General features: G+C 49.7%; 1 protein-coding gene across 1 annotated transcript in view; it reads right to left on the reverse strand.

Annotated features, from left to right (window-relative positions):
- Positions 1–3,383: 3,383 nt before the first annotated feature.
- LOC134433343 (olfactory receptor 14J1-like) overlaps positions 3,384–25,381 on the reverse strand; it is a 53,096-nt gene continuing 31,098 nt past the window's right edge. Inside the window, exons 2-3 of the mRNA XM_063182200.1 lie at positions 3,698–4,159; positions 3,384–3,392 (exon numbers count right to left, since the gene is read on the reverse strand). Coding sequence (XP_063038270.1) covers positions 3,384–3,392; positions 3,698–4,159 — 471 coding nt within the window. The remainder of the gene's footprint in view (positions 3,393–3,697; positions 4,160–25,381) is intronic.

Below are 25,381 nucleotides of genomic sequence, written 5' to 3' on the forward strand. Positions count from 1 at the left end.
TGATGTCACAGCCTGCTCTGTGATGTCATAGTTTATTCTCAGATATTGCTAAGCTGGTCTTTGATGCCACAACACACTCTGTGAAGTCACACATTCCCTCCTGTGATGTCACACAGCCACCCCCCCGATGTCACAGCCTTCTCTGTGATGTCACAACCCATTATCTAATGTCACATGGCTCGTCTCTGATGTCACAGCCAATTCTGTGATGTCATAGTCTGCTCTGTGATGTCAGTCCTCTGTCCTGTGATGTCACACCTGTCTCTGTGATGTCCCAGAGACTGTCTATGATGTCGCAGCTGCTCGATGACCTCCCATAACCTACTCTGTGATGTCATAGCCCACTCTGTGACCTCATGTTACCAGATGATAAATTGGCTGCACCAGGTGAGCACACACAATGCTGGTTCTCCAGAACCTCAGGCCTATGGAAACCACACAGTGCCCATTGTGTGAGAAGGGGAACTGGAAGTTCAGCAGCCTCAGTGTCCTGCCAGCTCAGCCAGGCCCATGGGAACATTGGGGTCCACGACCACCAGGGACCACCAGAGAGAACCCCCAGGACAGGGGAATGCATGGGTAAAGGGGAGGGGAAATATGTTAATTATTTTGGGGAAATGATTATCATAAGTATGTTTAGTCCAGGACAATCAATGCATATGTGTGCAAAATACAGAATATAAACAGAAACTTTCCTGTACTCAGCATGCAGAGCTTTGGGAGGAGCTATCCCCCTGTGCATGCAGCCAAATAAAGAATGCTGCTTCTTAGTGCTACATTGGGGTTATGGAGTTGTATTATTTTGCCAAATATTTGGTAACAATCCCACTCCCAAGAAAAGCTCTGTCTGCTGCTGTTCACAAAGAGAGAAGGGCTGGTGGAGATGTGCTGGTTGGAGGCTGCCTGGGATACAGTGACCATAAAATACTGGAGTTTTCAATATCCTGTGAAAGAAGGAGGGGTATCAACAAAATGTCTACACTGGAATTAGAGAGGGCAGACCTTGGCCTATTCAGGATGCAGATTTGGAGAGTACTGAATCAGGGACTGATTATTTAAGGGAAACAGCACTCAAAAACAAAGGGGTCCAGGAAAAGATGGACACACTTAAAGAAACTAATTATTAGGGGGAAGGAGCAGCCTGTCCCTTGGTGCCAAAAGATGAGCAAGTGAGGAAAATTACTGTCCTGGCTGTGCATGGAGCTTTCATGAGAACTCAGCAGAAAAAAGAGGGTGCATCACCTTTGGAGAGAAGGTCTGGCAAATCAGAGTTTGTTTAAGAATGTTGTTAGGCCATGCAGAAAGAAAAACAGAGATGTGAAACCTCAATTAGAGGTTAACCTGACCACTTGGGTGAAAAATAATAAAAAATATTTGTATAAATAAATTATAGCGAAAGGAAGTGTAAGAAGAACCTCTATTCATTGTTGGAATAGAGTAACATTGGGGAATAGAGTAACTAAAGAAGAGGGAAAGACTGAAGTATTTAATCCCTTCTTACCCTCAATTTTCAACAATAAGTGAAGTTTTCCTCAGGACAAGTGTTCTCCTGAGCTGGTAGATGGGCACAGGGAGCAGAACAGCCCCCTGTAATCCAGGAGGAAGCAGCTGGGGACCTGCTGAGCCACTCAGATGCTCACAGGTGTCTCTGGGAGCAGATGGGATCCATCCCAGGGGGATGAGGGAGCTGTGAATGAGCTCTCCAAGCTGCTCTCCATCATTCACCATCAGTCCTGGCTCAGCAGGGAGGTCCCAGAGGACTGGAGGTGCCAATGTGAGCCCATCCCCAAGAAGGGCTGGAAGGAGGAGCTGGGGAACTCCAGGCCTGTCAGCCTGACCTGGGTGCCCAGTGAGGTTATGGAACAGATCACCCTGAGTGCCATCACAGGGTGCCCACAGGATGGCCGAGGGATCAGAGCCAGCCAGCGTGGATTTCAATGTCTGCACTGATGATCTGCATGAGGGGACTGAGTCCAGCATCAGCAAATTTGCAGATGACACCAAGCTGGGTGTGAGCGTGGATCTGCTGGAGGGTAGGAGGGCTCTGCAGAGGGCCCTGGACAGGCTGGATCCAGGGCCCAAATCCAACAAGGTGAGGTTTGACAAGTCCAAGTGCCGGGTCCTGCACTTTGGCCACAACAAGCCCTGCAGCACTACAGGCTGGGGACAGAGTGGCTGGACAGCAGCCAGGCAGAAAGGGACCTGCAGGGACTGATGGACAGCAGGCTGGACATGAGCCAGCAGTGTGTCCAGGTGGGCAAGAAGGCCAATGGCTCCTGGCTGGATCAGGAATGGTGTGGCCAGCAGGGCCAGGGCAGGGATTGTTCCTCTGCTCTTGGCAGTGGCGAGGCCACACATCAAGGGCTGTGTCCAGTTCTGGGCCCCCAAATTAGGAAGGCCATGGAGGGGCTGGAGCATGTCCAGAGAAGGGCAACAAGGCTGGGGAGGGGTCTGGAACAGAAGTCTGGTTGAAAAGACATGAGGGAGCTGTGGTTGTATAATCTAGAGGAGGCTCAGGTGAGACAAGGTGGTGTTAGGGTGCAGGTTAGAATTGCTCAACTCCCCCCATTTATTGTCACAATAAACCTGAGTGATTTCCCTGGTGTCCCCCAGCCCTTGCTGGCCCCAGAGGCTGATGGCATTTGTGCTCCCTCAGGTTCATGTCCCCACACCAACAGCATGGGGGTGCTCCCCCTGCTGTGTGCAATGCAAACAGGGGCTGCTGAGCCAGTGCTGCCATGTCTGTGCCTGCAAGGATGGGGCACCTGTGTGAATTGGGGGAGAGGCCAGGGCTGCAGAGGGGAGATGTTGTTGGCAGCTCCATAAGGACGCTCTGGGATGCTGCCCTGGGCTGTGCAGCGCACTGGTGATGGATCAGCCCCTGCTCTGCTGCTCCTTCCCATCTGCCCCCAGGGCCCTTGCAGAGCCCCAGCCATGCTGTTTGCCCCCAGCCTGCCCACAGCCAGCCTGGGGCTGCTCACGGGGGTTTTCTGTGCTGAGCATTGGCCTGGGCGTGTTCTTGAGAGAGCCCGGGCAAGGAGCCTGGAGCCCCCAGGGCCTGGCCTGAGGTGTCAGCGCTGCCCCAGCAGTACCCATGGCCTGTCCCTGCTGCAGCCCCGGCACTGCCATCCCCAGGGCTGTGCCCGGCCCCGAGAGCACTCAGGCCCTACAGCAACACCAGGGCCACCAGGGCAGAGGGGCAGGGCCACAGCAGCAGCACTGGCAACACCAAGTGCTGCTGCTGCTGGGCACAGCTGCTGGGCCAGCCCTGATCTGCCCCCAGCTCTGCACACAGACATTGCTGCTGCAGCTCCAGAGAAGGTAACAGAAGGGGGATCTGTGGTGAAAAGTCTCTGATGAGAGGATCTCTTCTGGGAGACCCTTTAGTTCACCTGAAGCCACCAAGGGGCAGAGCTCCTCATTGACACAGTCTGGAGCCACAGCAAAGGTGGAAAGAAACAAAACGAAATATGGCAAAAACAATGGCATTTCTCTGTGAACCCTATTTAAAAAATAAAGGAATGAAAGGAATTACCAACCTCCAAATTCAACAAGAACTATCAAAGTTCACTTTTATTACAATGACTTGCAGAAAACGGTCAGCAGTTTAATGCTTCTGAAACCATCCAGTCATCAGTCTCCACACTGCAGCCTTGAGCTCCTGGTTCCTCAGGCTGTAGATGAGGGGATTCAGGGCTGGAGGCACCACCGAGTAGAGGACTGACACTGCCAGATCTAGGGACGGGGAGGAGATGGAGGAGGGCTTCAGATAGGCAAATGCAGCAGTGCTGATAAACAGGGAGACCACAGCCAGGTGAGGGAGGCAGGTGGAAAAGGCTTTGTGCCGTCCCTGCTCAGAGGGGATCCTCAGCACAGCCCTGAAGATCTGCACATAGGAGAAAACAATGAACACAAAGCAGCTTGAGGCTACACAGACACTAACAGCAAGAAGCCCAAGTTCCCTGAGGTAGGATTTGTAGCAGGAGACCTTGAGGATCTGTGGGATTTCACAGAAGAACTGGCCCAGGGCATTGCCATGGCACAGGGGCAGGGAAAATGTATTGGCTGTGTGCAGCAGTGAATAGAGAAAGGGACTGGCCCAGGCAGCTGCTGCCATGTGGGCACAAGCTCTGCTGCCCAGGAGGGTCCCGTAGTGCAGGGGTTTGCAGATGGACACGTAGCGGTCATAGCATATGACAGTGAGCAGGGAAACCTCTAATGACATGAAAAACACACAAAAAAAGAGCTGTGCAGCACATCCTGAGTAGGAGATGGTCCTGGTGTCCCAGAGGGAATTGTGCATGGCTTTGGGGACAGTGGTGCAAATCATGCCCAGGTCGCCGAGGGCCAAGTTGAGCAGGAAGAAGAACATGGGCGTGTGCCGGTGGTGGCCACAGGCTACGGCGCTGATGATGAGGCCGTTGCCCAGGAGGGCAGCCAGGGAGATGCCCAGCAAGAGGCAGAAGTTCAGGAGCTGCAGCTGCGGTGTGTCTGCCAATGCCAGCAGGAGGAAGTGCCTGATGGAGCTGCTGTTGGACATTTGCCGTGGCTACACATGGGGATCTCTTCATGGAGAAAAGGACAGTGAAGTGTTAGAGGAGATATTTGTAACCAAAATCAAAGCCTTTTCCCGTACACCCTCCTCTGTAACACACATGGATTATTTTAATTATTAATTAACAGGCTTCTGTGTTTAAGAGTTCTGAGGTTTTCTGATTGAGCTCCCCCCATTTGTCTCCTGTTATTCTTGGAAATCAGAAACCCTCTACATTGTTTCTGAACTCAGGGAGAACAGAGTAAGTTCTGTGAGACAAAGTAATGAGAGGAGAGTGAGGGAAGATGGTCTCTCATTCTGACCTAAACAGAGTTTCTCTGGGCTTAAACCTTTCTCAGGTGGAGAGTGATCATCTTCCCATGTTTTCCCTAAAATGTCACCAGGTACTGCTGAGAAGAGATGGATCCACCACAGCCCAGCTCCACATTTGTAGCCAAGGACTCATGTTGCTCATTTCATTAACCCAGCAGCATTTTCAGTGTCACAACACCTCTGCCTTTCCCCATCAATCTTATAACTCAGAGATACTTTAGGACAGGTTTGCACTCTGGATTGAAGCTCCCAGCTTGGACTTAAATCTCAGGGACACTTCCAAGTGTCCTTATGATGGCATTGGATTGAGGGAGATGCAGCTCCTTCCCTGGCTGCACTGACAGCATTGCCCAGAGCCGGGCACTGGGGACAGCGGCACCCTGAGACAGCTGTGCCCCCTGCCAGAGCCCCCAGGGCCGGGCAGCTGCTCCCAGCCCTGTGCTCTGCAGAGGGAACTGGGCCCGGGGCTGCAGAGCTGCCCCACGGCTCTGCTGCAGCTCTGCCTTCACAGGAGGGGCTGCATGCCTTGGAGCCCCGGCCCTGAGGGCAGAGGCTTGGCTGGGGCACAGGAGGGAGGGGGCTTGTTCAGAGGGAGGGGCTGCACTTGAGGGGATCCTGTGGGCATCTCTAAACTCTGCCTGCCACAGCATTGCTGGGTTTTGTTTCCTCTCATTGCCCAATCTTTTCTCTGCTTCCTGGAGATTTCCCTGCTGGAGGTGTTTCCCTGTTCCTGATCTCCCCCTGCCCACAGACCCCAAATCTCTGTGCCCACTCCTTGGCCTGACAGAACCCTGCCTGTTTGCAGGGCACTGGCGGGGGGCAGGTTCTGTTTGCAGCTTGGAGAAAGGACAGCTCAGACTGAGCCTGAAGGTTAAGAGCAAAGGTGATGCTGCTGCTGTCCTTGGGCACAGTGGCTGAAAGCACATTAGGGATCTCCTGTGAACCTATTGATCACAAAAAGTAACAGTTTAGATGTCTCAGGCACTTGTCAAAATTCATATTAAATACCTCAGAATCAACCATTACCTTTCATTCAGCAATAGTAGGAAACTGTCTACATAGTCTTAGAAAGTTTCCTCATTTTTATCAAAATCCTTGACTTGGAAATATTCTATGACTGATCTGAACCCCTAAGCATGTCAGAGCTTCATGAGCATTTCACCTCCCCTGCACCAGAAATACTCAAGAGTTGTACTCACAGAGCCTGTAGGCATTGGGATGTTCCAGCTGCAGGAGATGGCTCCAGGAGCTGCAGCTGCATTGTCCTGCAGCCAGAGGTTCCTGTGCCAAGAGCTGGCAATGATTCTGCTCCAGGCACTTCTCAGCACCTTCCCAGCCCTGACTGATTGAAGCTCTCTGTGCCTCTGTGCTGTGCCCAGGGTGGCTGCAGGCAGTGCCCCAGCCCTGCTGGGCTGGCAGAAGAGCTGCTCATCAAGAGAAATGTGCTTTTGAAGCTCTGCTTGGTTCTGCAGCTCTACAGGAGCTGCCTCTGTGCCAGGAGCCTAGCCCAGCTCAGCAGCACAAACACAGCACAAGGACTTTAAGGAGCCTCTGGGGCTTTGTGCTCAGGCCCTGAATATCAGTCCCTGAGAAGGAGCAGAATAAACCTCTCCACAACTCCAAGTCAGAATCCAACTCCAAAGTTTCTTGAAGTTTTAATGGGTCTCACTGAGTGAGACGACCGAGAATGTGTCTCCAGGCCCCAGGCAGAGCAGAGAACTGGAGGCAGTGATGACAGGTGGGGACAAAGAGAAGCCAAGTCTTGGTGCCCTGGGGCACAGCAGCAGGGTCTGTGCCACCAAGGGCTGTGAGGAGACACCTTGTCCTGAGGCTCTGGGGCCTCCTGGCACAGCCCCAGCCAGGCTAGGCACTGTCAGCCACTTGTCCTGCCATCAGCATCCCCCCCTAGCCCACATCCCAGTGGCCTCAAGGATCTGCTGGAAGGATTCCCTGGGGAGTCTTGGTCAGAAATGGCCCTAGGGGCTCCTTAATGGTCACAGAGTTTTTCAAAGGACTTAAGATTTGGCTTTTGCCTTGGAGTCTCTGAGAGGTTTATTGTAAACATGGCCTCCAATTATCTGCTTTAATGAGTCCCCTGAGAGCCTTTGTCAGTAACAACACTCAGTGGGCTCATTATTGCCTCAAGGTACTTCAGGTATTTTAAGGTACTTGGTGTTTCACTCTTAATACAAACTCAATGAGAAGTTTCTGCAATCATGGCCCCAGTTTTCTGCTTTAATGAGTCCCTTGAGAACTCTGTACTGACATTCTGTGGGCCTCATCAATGATTTGAAATACTCAAGGTTTTTAAGGTACTTTGGAATTTCCTTTCCACACTGAATCTCTGAGAGCATTTAGTGCCATCCTGGCCTCCAATTCACTCCTCCAAGGAGTCCAGGAGGAGCCTGCATTGGGGATGGACCTCAGTGGGACCCATTCATGCTTTGAGACACTTTGAGTGTTTCCTCTGACTTTGACATCTGGAAAGGTTTGTGCAATCTCCTCTCATGCCCTGAGGTTCCAGGGCTCACCTGGATCCAAATGCACCACAGGGCTCATTAGGATCAAACAAGTCCTGACAGACCGTGGCTTTTCCTTGATTTCCCTCTGCTCTCATGCAGTTCATCAGGAAGTTCTCTGTAGTGGTTTTAGTTCACCAATATGAGATTTCTTAGCCAATGTATCAATTAGTCTGGTGGATTCAGTGTTGGCTAATTACCTGTGCACTCACTAGAATATTCTTACTGATTTTCTGCTGTGAGATAGAATTATGAGAAAGGCAAAGTGGGCTCAAAACTTTAAAAGGGTATAAAGAAAAGATTATTAATAGTAACTCAAAGAAAGAGAAATAAGAATCAGAACAAAACTTTTAGAATACTTCTCCTCTCTCTAAAACCTTTTCTTTGTTACTGACAATGTAATGAGACAAAACCTAAAGGTTTCAGTCAGTTTACCACTTCTATAAGAGCCTTTCTTCAGTTCTCTTGGGTAGAGGAGTCTTTCCTTCTATGGAGACTTCTCCATAAGAAAATAATTCTCTCATTGCTCTCAATTTCAGTGAATAGCAGCTGCCCGGCAAATCTGCAATTGTGAAGTCCCTCTCATTTTTTCCACAACTTTTCCCACAGCTGTGTTCATGGGCCATGTCTGCTTATGGGGTATTAGTTTAAAGATGAGCTGTTGAAGAGCAAAGGTCCTCTTCATGTATTTCTGAAATCATCTTCATCTCTGAATACAGAGATCTTCTTCTCTTCATGAGGGCACAGGGTCTCAACACTCTTTTCTCTTTCTCTGTTCAAACTTCTCATGCGATCACAGCTACTTCAACATTTGCTTACTTTAGCATAGAGGCCTGTCACATTAAGGCCTCCCGGCCAGGTAATAATAGACATTGACTCAATGATTCACAGAAGGCTGATCAATAATCTTTATTAAGAAACCCATACTTTTATACCCCAGTTTGATACATGTGGACTTAAATGGTCCTCCAATCCAAACATCATCACCATTGGCTAAATAAGAACCCACCCTTTGGTAAACAAATCTCCATAACACATTCAACTTGTTTAAAATACCAAGTGCAGCAAGTTAAGCTAAGAATTTTTTCTTTTTTTCTTATCTTCTCCAAAGGCTTTTCCAAAATAATGCCTGGAAAGTTGTGTTTCTCTCTGTGGCCAGAGAGCTGCTGCCATAGAAGGCTTTGCTGAACAAGTCATTTCCTCATACCTTTTAGTGCGTTATAGGGGAAAAGAGAGTCGGATGTATCAATTACATCCTTCTCCATAGCTTTACAAGAGGATTTCAGCCCCAAGATCAGGACATCTCCTCTTCCCTCCCATCTGGGATGCAACTTCGTCTTCAATGACCTTGGTGTCTTCATATTGCTCCTCTATGAGCCTGCACTTAGTCCTTTTCTCTCACTCGAGGGAGGATGGAAGCACTGAAAGAGTTCGTACCTCACCCAGGGCCTGTAGCTGGTTCCGTGATCCCGGCCAGGCTCAGTGCTTGCAGCTGGAGCTGTTTTACGATGGAGGTTTCTGCAGCGGCTGCGCTGGGGCTGTGTCAGGGTGGGCCGCGCTGAGGGGAGGGCCAGGATCTCAGCAGCCAGGCCAGAGCACAGCAGCAGCATGGCCAGGGCCGATGGCTTCTCCTCCCCCTGCCCGGGGCTTGCCAGTGAACCCCAACAGTGGCAGAATCTTGGCCAAGCCGGCCTGGCCCGGGGCTGCTTCTGGGGCCCGGCAGATCCTGGCTGGGGCTGGGCTGGCAGCAGGGCAGGGCTCAGCAGTGCCCAGATGTTGCCAACTGCAGACATGGCCCGGCCCGGCCTCGGCCCCACAGCCTCCCCTGCCCTGCCCAGCAGCCGATGGGGCCTGGTGGGGTCCCTGGTGTGAGATGCAAAGCTGTGTTTCGTGTCAGGTACAAACAAGTGACGTGTGTATTTGTGAATGCAAAATTTGTGGACCTCGATAATGGGAGAGCTGTGAATTCTAATAATAACTGAGGAAAATAAAGCATGGAAAAAGGCCTTTGAACCTATCTTTTGTTTGCAATTAACCCTGGTTGATTTAGGAGCATTGGAATTAAGGTGTTAAAGATGTTGCTTTTTCCTTGCATTTAATCCATAACAAGCTCTGCAATAATAACCTTTTGAAGGATAATTTTAGAATATTACTTGTATCCTTGAAACTATAGCTTTGGAATATATATAAAGGAAATATGCTTATCTCACACCTTATTGAAGCAGAGAAAAACAGCTTGAGAAAGGAAGATGAACATCACCTCAAGGGTTTATGGTTTCGACCAAAGGGAAGCTGGATATCACTGTTATGAGATTTATAGTCTCTGCAATTAAAAGGTAGACACACATCTGGGGAGCTGGACCCTACCAGATGGGTTTCGTCTTTCTTCTTTCAGAAACTGGACCATCACCATCTGGGGATACTCCTTTGAGATACATCCTGAGAAACTAAGATCACAATAGTGTATAGAATCATGATGTCATAATATGGAATAAAAATTGCTGATGAGTAAAAAAATTGGAAATAGAAACTGCTGAAAAAGCTGATGAGTACCCCGATAAATACCCGTGACTCTCAATTATTAGTGTGCAGTTGGAGAGAAAACTTCCCCCACTGTACCCAGCGCTGTATTGCTCATACTTTACCATATTAAATAATAAATTGATTGCTGCTTGAACATTGGCCTAGTCAAGCTTCTTGTTCATAACAGAGCCATTTTCTGTCCTGACTGCAAACTTTCCTCCTTCAGTGCCACTGCCAGAGATCATCCCTCTGTCAGCTTGGCACTGTGCCTGCTGCATCCTTGTCCCTGTCCCTTGCATCAGCTCCTGCACATCATCAGGACTCAGTGTCCCACATCATGAACAGAGAGAGCTGTGTCAGGAGAGCAAGGAGTGCATTTTCTTGGCCTTTTTAACAGACACAAGAAGCATGAGTCCAAATAACTTCGTTGTTTGTTCCTGCCCTCCTTTTAGATAACTCTTTTCTGCTTTAATGCAAAAGCCTCTTTTCCGACATGGATGGAATTATCTGGAATTGGCAGTTGATTAAGCTGTCAGGTACCATGGGAGTTTTCTCTTGTCTCTGATGAGGATTTGGTGAATTTTCCATTGGTCACTTGGTGGTGTCACCATGGGCTGAGCTCAGCGGCCGACTCTGCTGTCCCCAGGAGATGCATTGGGATGCCAAGTCCCGCACGGCTGGAATTCGGGGTTGGGCGGGCTCGGAGCGCCCGGAGCCTGGGCCCGTGAGGAGCTGCTGCTGGCGCTGGCTGTGCTCAGCCCGCTGTGCCGAGCAGCCGCGGTCATGGAGACACAGGCGGGAGCTGTGGCTGAGGCCGGCAGGCGGCCCGGGCCGGCTCGCAGCTGCGAGGACGCCGGCAGCCTGTGCCCTGAGGCCGAGGCCGTGGCGGGCGCTTTGCGGGCAGGGCTTTTCCGAGCCGGCCGCAATGTGCTGCCTCCCGTGTGGGCCCGGCCGCGGCAGAGGCAGGCGGGAGCGCGGCGGGGCCGGCAGTGGCGGGGCCGGCAGCGGCGGGGCCGGCAGCGGCGGGGCGGACAGAGGCCGCAGGGAGCAGCAGCCCGGCCGGGCCCGCTGCGGAGCGGCAGGGAGCTGCCGGCCACCCCTCGGCCGTGTCTGTGCGCACAGGGCAGGAGCAGAGGCAGGAGCCGTGGCAGGAGCCAGCCATAGCGGCAGCTCACAGTGCCCAGGGCCGCAGCCGCAGCTCTCCCCTGCCGGCCACAGCAGCAGCCGCTCGCCTCCGAGGCACCGGCGCTTCCCGAAGATGATGGGCCTGGCCCCCAGCACGCCCTGGAGCCCTGCAGCGAGAGGAGCGCAAAGGGCAGCGCAGAGGGCACAGAGCGAGGAGGAGGAGATGAGGCTCGCTCTGCGCCGCGCTGAGGCAGCTCTGCCCTGTCAGCCTTCACCTTCTGCCCTTTGCTTCTTTTCCATGGGCCCTGATCCCCATCCTTGGCCAAGGGCCCCCGCAGCCCTTTCCAGGGCTGCAGGAAAAGCTGCCTCAGTCACAGAATCACAGAATCACTGGCTTGGAAGACAGACACTTTAAAAATGATCGAGTCCAACCTATGGCCTAATACCTCAACTAAAGCACGACACCGAGTGCCACATCCAATCTTCTTTCAAAGGCTTGCAGGGATGGTGAGTCCACCATCTCCCTGGAGGAGTCTGTCCCAGGAAGAACCAAGATAACACTGGGGCCTTCTACCCCCTGGCGCTTGGAGCTCTGGAAGTTTGTCTTTCTGCTTAGGCAAAGGCCATGGAAAAGGACTGGGAAAAGTAGTCCCAAATTGAGTAGCCCACAGAGCTCTAAATTGATGTGCAAGGAATACAGAAAAGATAGGAAAGAAAAAAAGGCAAAACCCAAATGCCTTCAGCAAAGTCTTGGGCATGAACACATAGCTGCAAAGGGTCTTCTCAGCCCTATTTCTTTGTATTTCTGGGAACCAGAGGAATCCTGCTTGAGCCTCTGGGGAGATGGGTTTGGGAGGTAAAAGTTCATGTCTTTTTTCTCCTCGGGGCAGCTCCTGTTCCTAGCATCAGCTGAGCCTCTCTCCAGTCTGATGCCTGTTCTGATTGTTGCAGCAAAACAACTGATGGCAGACAGAAGACGCTGACACTTGCAGAGACGTGACTTTTTCCAGTGCCAGCTGGGAGTGGGAGTCAGAAAAAAACTCCTGAAAGCACAACTCCATTGGAAGATTGCCTTCCTTTTCATTCCGTAAAGAAGCTCTAGATCCATTTGTGAATTGTCAGTTGTTTGTTAAGGATGGGAAGTTCTCTTTCATAATTTTTTTCATGTGGTTTGGAAGTGGATGAGGCTCTCGTTCATTGACAAACTCCAGACCAAAGTGCCTTTGGAAGATGGTCCACGTGGCAGTTTTTTCCCAGCCATGGTATTGTGGATATAGGAGAGCAAGGGCAATGGTATTTGCAGCCAAAACCTAGCAAAGCTTGGCTCAGCCAAAGCATCCTGGGGGGAGAGAGGCCTCCAGCTGTTCCTAGAAATCAGCAGAGTTCCAGCAAATGGTTGTGTAGTACTAAGTGCAATCTCTTTACCTGGATCAGAGCCTTACTTAGCTGAAAGAAGCAGAAAGATCAGCAAGGAGCTCCCAAAGGTCCCTCACATCATTTTGATTTTGCTCATCCTGTGTAAGTTTGCAACTAAACGTGTGTTTGCAGTTGAGCTAATGAGAGAAAAAAAAAAAGTAAATAGAGGCTTTACGGTGGGGCCATGATATTCCACAAGAGGAATCACTGGTGTGCCTTTCATTGGACCTCTCTCAATCCTATAAAAGTATTGTAGCCCTGATTAAAAATGGGCCAATACGAACCAACTTGGAGAGACAGAGACTATAATGGCGTATGGGGTTTTTTTTTAAGAGTGAGAAAAACTACCCAAAAGGTGTTGTTTTGTGACATTTTAAAATATACTACCTCAAAATTACCAACTGCAATAAATCAAGAGTTTAAAATGGAGTGTTTAAATATATGAATAATTAAAACCACAAAAAAGTGAAGATATGAATGCATGTTTTCATAAAAATCATGAAATTATAGACCAAAAAATACATGCCCTGAACTACAATGCAAAGGCAGGTAGAACTGTACTTGAATGACCTCTTTTTACATTGCTGGAGTTTTTTCCTTGTGAAGAGGAGCTAGGGTATTCCTGAAGAAAAGTGGTGCCAGCAGGACGGGGCAGCGTGCTGTGCTCCGTGCAGAGGCTGCCAGGGGCTGCCCGAAGAGCGCCCTGCTGCAGCCAGAGCCCTCCTGGCCTGGGGCCTGGGAGCAAAGGGCCAGGGCAGGCATCTCCTCCTCGTCCTGACCCTGCCACCTGCTGCTGCTGCTGCTGCTGCTGCTGCTGCTGCGGGAAAGAGAAGACTCCCCTAAGGCCCCATGAACGAATGCACTTACACAGCCCTGGGGATGCCAGTGAAGGAAACCATGTGTCACATATTGCATCTGTGACCAGAGTCACCAAACACCACCTAAACATGGAATTGTTGCACCTCTCTAGGACAGGCAGAAATTTATAGAATTAACTGGGGACTTGAGGGCAGAAGAGGCCGGAGGAGGAAAACAACTCTGAGAGGAAAAAAGCCCACCAGATCTGGAGGGGAAAACATCTCTGCCTGCTCAGAATTGGTCGAGGAAGCATGTCTCTAATCCTCTCCTGAAAGGGATGCTTTAGGTGACCTTTGCACCTCCAACTGCCTTGGACCAGAGCCAGGAAGATTCAATTATGTAAATGTTACATAGATAGATAGATAGATAGATACATACATACATACATAGATACATAGATACATAGATAGATACATAGATACATAGATAGACAGACAGATCTCATTACTGAAATCTCTCTTTACTGTCCTCTCTGTTGCTACACACATCAGAACTTGGTAGGCAGTGCCCCACTCAGCTACAATCCTGAACTTGCTCTCCTGTTGCTTCAGTAACCCACACTCTTGGGGAATCTGGAGCATGTAGGTCCTTATGGAATGCAATCAGACACCCAGAGCATTGCACTGGGAACTGCACTCTTTGTGCATCTGTGCTCTGGCAAGTTCTTCGCTTGGACTCGACCACACTGATGGTGCTGAAGTGGCTGGAATCAGAAATGCAGCCCAGCCCCTCCCAGCTCCTCTAATCTCTGAGCACCAGCTGGAATGCAAGGGCATTGATTTCCTGCTCAATTCCTGAACACAACACACACTGATTGCCTGGGCTGCAGAAACTCACTGGCATTGTTAAGCTCGAGATGATCTGTAAGGCCATAGGGGCTGGCCTAGAACCACAAAAGCTCCTTCCGCATAAATATCCCTGCACCAAATGATGAGTTCTCATGCAAAAATACTGCATTCCCCAGAAGTGACACCTTGGAATAGAAACTTGGAGCAGAACCAGTCCCAGTGCTGTATAAGGGCAGGAAATAATTGCAAAAAGAATCTTAGCTGGGAGAAAAAGAAAATTAATAACCCTCCTCCTCCAAGTAAAGCAAAAATAACAATAAAAAAAAGAGAGGGAAAGTAAAGTCCAAAAGTGGCTAAATATTTGAATGTACTGAGGAGATTCTCAGGAGACTCCCATTGTGCACGCTAAAGCTCCCTCAGCCCCTCCTCCCTGGCCTTGTGCTGCACCCCTTGCCCAGCTCCCCTGTCTCTCTGTGCCCACGCTGCAGCCCCTCCATGACTTTCTGCTTCCCAGGGCCCACAGCTGCACACAGCACTCCAGCTGTGGCCGCAGCGCTGCCCAGCACAGGCCACGCTCCCTGCCCTGCTCCTGCTGCCCCACTGCTGCTGGCACAGCCACCGTGCCCTTGGCCTTCTGGGCCCCCTGGCCCCATGCTGCCTCATCTTCAGCTGCTCACGGCCGCCAGCCCTGCGTCCTTTGGGCCCACGCAGCTCCCCAGCCACAAAGGCGTCCATTGCACTTCAGATACAGCAGGCACCATTGCAAGATGGCCTTCCTGTTCTACCACCTCATGTTCCAAGTAGATATCATAAAGTTGGATAGGAATAGGAGTCTAAGTCCCTCTGTTTAAATTAAAATGATCCAATTCAACTCTACAGGAAATTGCTCTTAATTAAATTTTCCCTATCTGCTGTCTGCAAGCATCGTTCTCTTTTCAAAACTAGGTTTTTAGTTCTTCAAACTCTGAGAAGGAAATTTAAAAGTATCTATCTCTGCCGTTATTATTTTTGTTACAGGCATGAATATGGATTTTCTTTCGGCCTTCCTAGCTGGCCCTGTACAGTCTACTGCTACTGGCCAAGCTCTCAGCTTGCTCTACAAGTCTTAAACAGCAGGAACATGAAATGTTCCTTTCTCACTCACCTCAGGATCTTCAGCACTGCTGAATACACGCTTCAGGTGACCTGTAGTGGGAAGGGAAAATGAACCAGATGCTGTCAGAAAACTGCCTGGGCTGCTGAATCCCACAGAACAAGTCAACCCAAACAGAGATGATTTCCCGTTTCACAACATCCTTCCAGCAGACACATCTCATTCACACAGCCAGCAAGAGATCAGGACAATCTTTTTGCTTGTGCCTACACTTCGACCTGTTTAGCCAGTAATTGAATACAAATATGATCAAGAAAATGCAAAGTGTTTTCCTTTAACACTCAATGCTCCTGTGCTACCAAACACATAAGACAGCTTCTGAAATCTCCTTCAGGTACTCTTTTTTTTTTCACTCAGTGTCATGCACTAATTCTGATTAACTTGCAGGAAACAGTTGCCCAGAAAAGCTTCCCCAAAATCCCCCAGAGGTGGCGCAGTTCTATTGTGGCAAAGCACAGCAGCACTTCCTTTCAAAGGGAACAACTATTTTGGCACTCAGTAAAAGGTCAAGTTACTCAAATCCTTTCAGGACAAAATTTAAAAAGAAAGAAGCTTTCTCTGAATTCTGGGAATAACTGCAGAGTTTTTGGAAAGCCTAAAAGAAGGTCTGCCAGTCTACGTTTTCAAAGGTGTCTTGCTTGTCCCAGCAAACTGAGGAAATGACAGACTCTGCTGCCACAGACTCCCGTGCAGGGAACGGAAGCCCTGCAGGTTCCCCTGCAAATGCTGCCCCTGTGGCTACAGACACCCCCTTTTTAGCTGAACCTCTTGACAGGAGCTTTACCAAACCACTGGCATCCTAATGCTCTTTCTCTTTCAAAATCAGAAACTCAGCCCCCAAGAAAGAGCAGGAAAACATACAAAAGCCAGGTAAGGATACATCCTAACCTAAGTAGAATGGAAAACTGTACTTACGTGCAATGTGTGTAACGTAATTCGCGGAAAAAGAAATGCCATAAGCAGCAAAAGCTGCTGTGGCCAGATGGTGAAATATTGTCATTTTTGAAAGTTAGGTAAATAGAAGAAACAAGGCTCTTGTCAGTGGGCAGCTACCCACTGACAAATACCCCAACCAGAAAAGTTCTCCTCAACTGAGCAAGGCCTAGGGCTGCTCTGACACTCACGCCTTCCGTGCACCAAGGCAACCTTCTGATGTCACGACGACAAGGTGGCAACCATGCCCTGACATCACAAAGCAAACACTCCATGTTGGTCTGTGAGTTTATGCAAAGCAATAACCAACCTTGCCTACAGGAAACACAAAAGAGCCTGGGAAGTTTTTCTGTGTCACAAAGCAGCGCAAATCCCCCTCATGAGCCAAACCCTGTTCAGGGATCCAAGAGGAACTCCAGGAGTGCCCCAAGCACCTACAGCCTGTACCCCAGCTGAGCACTCAGATGGGACCCAAGCAAAGGAAACCAGAACAAGATAATGGCCCACAGCATTGCACATGTGAGAAATGACTCTCACTTTTAAAATTTTAAAGGTTTAGTAAACCTTAACAAAGGACTGAATAAGGAAAAATTGCAGCATTGGGAGTCTCTGTGACTAGCAGCCATGTGCTCATCTACAAAACTGATGCTCTGCCTTTCATACCCTTAGCTCCTCTAAAAGTTTTGCCAGTCAACTCTTTCTCTGCTGTCCATTGGTGGAGATTACTTTCCTGCATCCCGACTGGAGGTCAGGCGTTGTTACACCCTGCCTGCTGGTCACAAGCCAGCCCTCCCCAAATGCCCTGACTACCCAGGCTGTTACAAGGGGGATGGGAAAGAGGACTATGGGAGGATATATTACAATATAATCACTACTCATTTGAACATCCACATAACATCTGCTTCTTAATTGTCAGAGCCAACCATTGCCTTACTCGTCTAGAACACACTGAACCAGGAGAGAAGCCATTGTTGGCATCACAGCTGAAATCCTTCCTAACAAATCTCCCCACATATTTGCACCTTTATTGGACATGCCCAGGGCTCCGGTGCGTGTACATCTCTGCCTTTCTTTCCCTTTGGCAGCAGTCAAACTGGCAGCATCTGCCCGCCAGCAGCAGCTGCTCCCAGCTGGGAACGCCACTGGCGGTGCTGATTTCCAGAGGCTTCTGTGTGCCAGGGGGAGCCAAGGCAGGAGCGGGTTGAACGGTGCTGGCGCTGCTGCTGCTCTGTGCCAGAGAGCCCCGGCTGGGCAGGGCACGGTGCCCACTGCGCTGCGGGCTCCTTCTCCTGCCACAGCTGGGCACACCTGGCAACAAGGCATGACAACCTGTGGGCAAGCCAAGGGGTTTCTGGGGCTGCACTGTTCTGCACACACCCAGCACACCTGCAGCACACAATTTTAACCCTCAAACAGGTAAACCAAAGGGAAACAGCTGGAAAAGATTTCATTTCAACCATTCCTTATGCTTCAATAGAAATGACCAAAATGAAGGTTACCGAGCAGGGCCAAATCCACACTGCCAGCTCAGTGTGAGAAAAGAGGCATTACTTTATTTCAGTGCTGGGTGCGTGAGGAATCACTTCCCTGAAACATGCACACCCACGTGTTAGTATCCATGGAACTAAGACATTACTTTCATTGCTTTTATTCATTACTTTGCTCAAACTCACAGGCTAAATATTCTCACAAAGTGTTTGACATGTTTAAATCACTTCCCCAAAATTACTGACATTTAGAGTAGGGGTCTCTTGCGGGTCTCTGGTGGTCATGTGGTGAACATCCCGTTCCTCAAATTCTCCTTCCATGGTTAAGAGCCTTCTTCTGCTTGAATGCATTGCAGCTACCTCCTCAGCAGGCCCACTGTCTTTATTCTCAAGGCTAAGACAGCCACTTGCACACAGTAACCACTGCTGTGAGGGAAGGTACGACTAAGCATTGCCTGTTAAAGCTTAACAAATTCACAATTTGTTGCAGGTCAACACTTCCCCAACATATCTCGTTCCTTCTCTGGGAATCAAACACATGCATTTTGTGATCCCTGAGCCCAAGGCCGCCTCCAACCCTGCTGTCACCCAGCAGCCCTTCTCTCCTCACAAACAGCAGGCCCAGCAGTGCCTTCCCTCACTGGCTCAGTCCCCAGCTGTGTCAGGAGTTCTCTGTCACACACTGCAGGACCATCCTGGACTGTTTGCTCTCCGCTGCACTCTGTTGCCAGCAGACATCCCCACCCTGTTCCATGCCCCTTGCAGAACCCTGCACCTGCTGTCCATGGGCACCTGGAAGGGGAGGCACTCACGGCAGAGATGCACCAGCTGCACTGGGCAGGAACCAAAACCCTCTGGCGGCACAGCTGCTGGCCTGGGTCTGGCACAGCTCTGCACGCCCCACTCCTCACGGGCTTTGGGCTGGAAATGCAATTGCACTTTCTGCCTCATGGAGAAACACCAGGGCTGCACAAACAACGGCCAGCAGGCCACATCCCAAAGGCACTGCAGCATGGAGCTGAGAAGGAAGATCCTTCCCTAATTCCTAACCATACCAAAACCACCATCATTGGGAGTGTTAATCTTCTGAATGTAGAGTTGATTCACAGGGTGACAAGGGAATCTTCCAATGGAGTTGAAGTTTGGTAGAGTTTTTATTCTGAGTCCTACTCAGACTGTTTTGAAAGTTTATTTTAAAATATTTTTAAAACGCTGTGCAGTCATATGGTTTTGTTCTAATACCAAAATGGCTGGATGAAATGTACTGGCATTTTAATTACATCCAAACTGATTAGTCTGTAAAAGCTTTCCGGCAGAATAGCCACTAAACAAGAAATGAAAACCTGTGGACTATTGACTTTGCAAATTTCTACTAAACTTATCAGACAATGAGGCATTTTCAGTCAGATCATAGAGCCAATTAATTCCTGTGGATAACTTGATTTGGATAAACTTGTTGATTTCAAATTAAAACTGCCAGCACATACTAAGTGGAAATCTGAATACTCACTTCTATGAGCTCTGAATTATTAGATAGCCATTGTCTGCCATATGAAGAAAAATTATCATTCTGGCTATTTTTTTTACTTACAGTCAGCTCTTCAACACTCTTTGTAACATCAGAATGAGAGTTTGTAGCAATGTGAATCATGGGTTGGTGGAGCATTGCAGAAGGCTCCTATGTCAGCACTAAACGTTCACATTTACCATGGCATCACTTCTTGCCTTTAATTACAAGCTACAGCTCAGTTCCTGCAGTATAGATTCACACTTGTAGTCTGTATTTTCAGCTCGTTCTTACTTCCCTGTCCAGAAATAAATCATGCTTGGATCTCAAATCAAAATAAAATGAGGAGAGAGTCAGGTTCTGGATAGGTATAGCAAGAACTAAGAGAGTTTTTTGCAAATATGTTGAAAAGATGTTTGTACATGCTGCAAAAACGGCAGATTAAAGACTTGCACTCCAACTTGCAAGCTGAGGTTTGCCTGTTCTCTCTGGACTGATTTCTTGAGGCCAGACACTGAACCTAATCAGTAAGAAAATCAAAACCACAGGAGTAGTTTGGAGAATATTGTAAATTATTCTGTCATGATGCATTTTGCCTACAAGTTCTGGCCATCATCCGATTGGAGTAATTAGAGGAGATCGAAGCCATCATACTGTGCCTGTGCACACAATTCCTTCCCAGGAGTAACCCATGAAGCAACGCTGACAAACCCACACCAGCAGCTGCTGCCACACAGCCATGAAGCAGAGAATATGTATTTCTGCTACACTAGGACAGCTGAAGATGCCTCTGCTGAGCTAATTTTAGTGACTGCCCACCACAGATGAGACCTTGTGGTCAGTCTCCAGCAAGTCAGGACAGTTCATATTCTGCCTAAATGAAGTGAGTCTAGCAATACATAGACCATGGAGCCTGAGGAAAGCCAGCAGCTGTGGGAGATTTTTTTTTCCATATCTTTCTTTTTACTAATTTTTTGCAGTCAATTATTTAAAGAATGGAAACTTTTGGCATACCATTGGCTGGAAGGTTGGTCAATCTTCCATTCATGACTCCTCTGAAAGCATCACCCCAGTGTTTTTATCAGTAACTCTTCCATCATCATGGCTCACACAGCATTTCCTGCAGCTCTTGCTGGAGCCAGGGAAAGGCACCAGGAGAAGGGGGAGAAAGCTGTGTGCAGAGACTGTGTCAGCTACAGAGACATTTGTTTCCTCTGATTTGACTGAATGGCTGCAGGAACCTTGCTAGCACTGCTGGCGGGGTGGTCTTTTGCAGGGCTGGGCAGAGTTTGGGGCCCAGGATCCCTCCTCTCGGTGGGACACCAGGGTGAGCAGCCCCTGTCCCAGCCAGGAGCAGAGGTTCTGTGGCTCTGCCCGGGCACAGGGACCTGCCACTGCCATGAGCTCCTGCCGCGGCTCCTCTGGGGCAGCTCCTGCTCTGCAGCGATGATGGGCGCAGCTGGGGGTGGCTGCAATGGAGGGGGGCTTCCAGTGGGCTCTGCTGGTCTGCCACACTGGAGCCAGCAGAGCTTCTGGAAGGAGTCTCCTCTTGTGAGCTGCTGGAGCTGGCACTGGCCACAGAGCCGCTGTGTTCATCCCTGACAGGCCCAGAGCACAGCAGCCTCTGGGCCTCCTTGCTGCACGATGGCAGTGAGGAGGCCATGGACCAGAGGTTCACTATGTGTGACTCAGTTTCCTGATAAACTGTGCTGAGAAAACCCTGCATCCCTCCTGCCAGATCTAAGACACTCCAAGAAATCTGCTGGCACATTGGGAACTCAGAATTGTTTGCATTTTGAACAATTGTCTTATGAGTGCTTTTGATTGTTTTTGTCATTTTGTGTTGATTCAGTTGACCCTTCAGAGAAGCTTTCCTAATAATATAAAACACAGGGAATTGTGGAGACCCTGGGGGGGCATTCCCTGGTCTAGGGAGACACCAGAAGCTTCCCTCAAAAAGCTGTTAGACCCCATTGGCTCCTTCCCCTGTTCCTGTGTCTGTTCCTGTGTTCCTGAGCCACACCTTCCCTATTCCCTGATTGGCCCCCTTATCTTTGTACTGCCCCGAGATCAGGGTCAGCCCCCAGGCCCCCGTGGAGACAAAGTGAGACCCTCTGTGTGTGGGTGCTGGGACCTGAACATTTCCCTGCACAGCTGAATGAAACATCTGTGGAGATCATGCAAAGGTCCTTTTTGCTTCTTTACCCTGGACTGTGCTAGCAGCAATTCAGACTGCTACAGAGGAGAAGCTGCAGTACTGGCACCAAGATTTGGGCAACTTGACCATAGGCACAGAGGGCGTGCAGGATGCTGCTCTATGAATTCCTTAACCAGCCATCTCTGGTGCTGACATATTCCCTCCAGCTTCTGGTGCAGCCAGGGCCACCTTTGGTCCAGTAGATGACATTGTTATTTGAAAAATTCGGCCCACTCCTTGGGCAGGAGGCCACCCACAGGCTGTGGTCCTGCAGCCCCTGCTCAGCTGGGGACAGTGTTCCCTGTGGGGAAGATGGAGCAGCCATCACAGGGTCTGGGGGGCTGCTTTCAGCAAGGTGGCCAGGCTCTCTCCCTGCTGGACTCCAGCAATTGTTTGGGGGAGCTGATGGCAAATTTTATGTAGTCCTGTTCATCCTACTCAGAAAACCTGACAGCTTCTATCATTCTTCTGCAGAGTGGGCACACTGGATTTCTCTTTGCCCACTGCAGGATGCAACCCAGGCAGAACTGGTGGTGACAGGGCAGAGAAAAATTCACATCCTTCTTAGTGACCTGGCAGATGGGGCAGCTCCATTCTGTCCCCATGGCCATGTCTGTCTGTCCCAGCAGGAGGGAAGAGCTGAGGACCATGAGCTGCTCTCATTCGCAGTCTTGCTTGGCCAGAGCTTGGTCCAGGCTCTGTCGGTGCCCAAACATGAGCAGGAAGGGATGTTGTATCACAATCCATTCCTTGGTGAAGGAGGTCCATAGCAGCACCAAGAGGCACCTCAGACACTCAACAGTCAAGGCAGTAACATATGGACAGGACACAGATGGCAGTTCATGGCTGGGAGAGCATTCGTAGACATATCCAAGGACAAATTTCCCAGGAACTCTCCACAGCTCTGGGATCTGCCCATAAGCTCTGTCAGAAGCTTCAGCAGAACAACCAAAGTCCTAAAAAGCAGCTTCCAGACACTTTTCCTACCACCCTGCGTGAGTAGCCGGGTTGCTTACTGCAAAACACTCTTTTTCTCCTCTTCCCCAATGCCCTGTGGACACTTGCAGCCAAAATAAAAAGCTCCTGGCCTTCTGTGTGATGTGATAATACAGTTTTTATATTTCCATGCTGGGATGAAAGAAAGCTGTGCTGTGGGTCAGGAGAGGCCAGGACCCACTTGGCCTTCCTGCAGGCTGAGGGGGTCCCAGCAGACATCCTGCTGCTTTTTTGGGGAATGTGTGAGGGGGAGTGGAGGGGGTGACAGAGAGGCCAAGATCACAGAGTGGAAACTCAGCTCCAGAGTGGCAGTGCAGACTCTCCCTGCTGAATGCCTGCTGGGGCTGGCAAAGAAGGAAAATGCCCCAATAACAGCCCGGTGGCACTGTGTCTCAGGGACAGGTACAGGGAGGTGACAACAAACAGCAGCATGGCCCGGTCTCACAGTTTCTAGGAAGCAGTGACAGAGGGGCCTCATGTGCCAGAGATTTCAGAAAGGCTGTCTTCTTAAATGGCCACTCTGAAACCCCTCTCTTTGCCTCTTGGGTTTGTGTGTGCTTTTGACAGCCACCGCATCCTGGAGCAATGCGTTCCACAATTTCATTAAGCACTCCTTGAAAAGCTCCTCCCATTGTTCAACTGAGCTGCCAGCCTGGTCATTCCAGAGGGTGCTGCCTTGGTGGAGAGAAAAATCAATCTTCTGCCTTTCAGGGAGCTGAAGGAGAAGGGACTCTTCACCATCAAACACCTGGCTGGGTCCCATTCAGAGGTCCTGCTTTGTAGACTTGGTGAGGTTTGCTTGGCAGTTACCAGCGAGGTGAGAACATTGTTCTGAATTGTCCCCCATACTTCATACACTGTGTGTAGAGTAGGTATGTGCTTGTTCATCCCCATGTGTGCTCAGGGTCTGCCTTCATTTCTGCCTGAGATTTCCAATGTCTGTCAGCTATCTGTAGGATCTGTGGGCACATGCAGCTGTATTTACTGGCAGGTCGGGTATCTGACACTCATCTTTGACTGTGGAGCCTTTATAATGCAATGTGCAAATGCAGAAACTGAGACACTGATCATGGTATTTGCCAGAGTCCCAGTTTCTGCCCAAGCTGTAATTCAACACTGCAAATTATTCTGTAGACCTGAGCCTGTGTTTTCTGTTTCCTGGCTGAGTGCTTCAACTGCTCGTGTTGCTTTTTTGAACAGGAGCACCTGACTCTTTTATCTTTATCACTTGTGCATTTATGATTTGAAAGCAGCCCTTGCTTTAATTTTCTAGTAAAAGGGCCTAAAATCAAAGCTGTGGACATTTTAGTAGGGTTAAGTAGAACACTTAATGAAATTTTTATTTAGGCCTGCAGTGAGAAGGTCTGAGGCCAGAAATTGGTGCCAGAGTAAGTGCCTTTCTGTGCTTGTGCTCTTCTGCTCTTCTTGTAATTTTATGTTCCTGTGGACACAGTGGGAAGTGTTGTCATTTCCTGGGACTTCTGTTGAAGGCAACTGGTTTTCTTTTCAAGGTGATTCTTATGTTTCCCCTCTTGACTTCCCCAGGTGACCAACCTCCGTTCCAAGGTGTCCTGCTCTGCCATTGTCACTCTGGGAGAGCTCTCTGTGACCTTGCAGAAGGACATGGACTCTGAGGTGGATGAGGTTGCTCGGGTCCTTCTCCAGATGGTGTCCAGCTGCCCAGAATTTGTTCAGAAAGCAGCCAGTCAGAGCCTGGGGATCATGGTGGAGAATGTGACTCCTGCATGAGCAATGACTGCTCTCATGGACATGGGAGTCAAGTAGGTTCTTCTTCTTTTAGTGATGTTCTTCACCTTCGTGTGTGTGGGAGGGAGAAGGGATGAGAGAGAGAATGGGAATGGTTGGAGGGAAGGGTCCTGTATCCTGCATCTTCTGTGAACTCAGTGACTTGATTCTCCAACCAACCTCACTTCTTTCCTCTTGTCACCTATTTCTGCCCTCCTGCAGCCCATTAGTTCTCAGAATCACAGAAGTGTAGAATATGGGGAGTTGGAAGGGGCCCATCAGGACCATCGAGTCCAGCTCCTGGCCTTGCCCAGAACAGCCCAAGGGTCACAGCAAGTGCCTGAGATTGCTGTCCAAATGCTCCTTCAGCCCTGTCAGGCTTGGTGCTGTGACCACTGTGCTGGGGAGCCTGTTCCAGTGCCCAACCACCCTCTGGGTGAAAAACCCTTTTTCCTGATGTCCAAACTAAAGCTCCTCTGATTCAGCTTCCTGCTGCTTCCTGGAGTTCTCCCAGCCTGTCAGATTTTCCTAGATGTGGTGACTGATGGGGAAGGGAAAGTGCCTGCAAAGGCCAAGGATAGAGCCTTGTGCTTTTGTGGGCAGAGGGACAATTGCAATTGCAGCTGTGAGAAGTGTTTGGTATTTCACAGCTCTAACCATAGAGGCCCTGGGAAAACCATGTCTCCTCATGATGCCATTAACTTGAGAAATGAGGAGGGTCCTTGCTGGGGCGTGGAGCACAAGGGGGACAATCTGCTGGGTGTGGCACAGCCTGCACAGCAGGTGCAGCTCCTGCCAAAGGAGTCTGGTATGACTGTCCTGGCCTTAGAGCTCTACTTTCTATTCAAACTGATGTTTCATGTTAGCCTTGAGATGATGAATCACTTTACAGGCACCTTCACAGGCTGACTGCCATGGGACAGTTGAAGCAAATGCTGCCTTAAATGTTGGTGCTGGGCCTGATAGTTCCCAAGAGACACTCTCTAGAACAGGACAGCCTGGCTAAACTGCCTGCCACCCTTTCCTCAGCTTTGCAATAGGATAAAACATTCAGATGGATCCATTGCCAAGCCTCACAGAAGAAACAGGCTGCATTGCTGGATATTCTGCAACTTCACGGCCCACCACGTGTTTTCCCTGCATTTGTTATTTTCCAAAGTTCTGCAGATTTCGGGATAAATGGGTGGAACGAGCCTCAATCCTGCTGCAGCTCTGTGTAGTGGGTGCCCTCTGATGGGTCAGCATCAATTGTTCCTAATTTCTAAA

The sequence above is a fragment of the Melospiza melodia genome, unplaced genomic scaffold (assembly GCF_035770615.1).
Source record: "Melospiza melodia melodia isolate bMelMel2 unplaced genomic scaffold, bMelMel2.pri scaffold_18, whole genome shotgun sequence".
Taxonomy (NCBI): Eukaryota; Metazoa; Chordata; class Aves; order Passeriformes; family Passerellidae; genus Melospiza; species Melospiza melodia.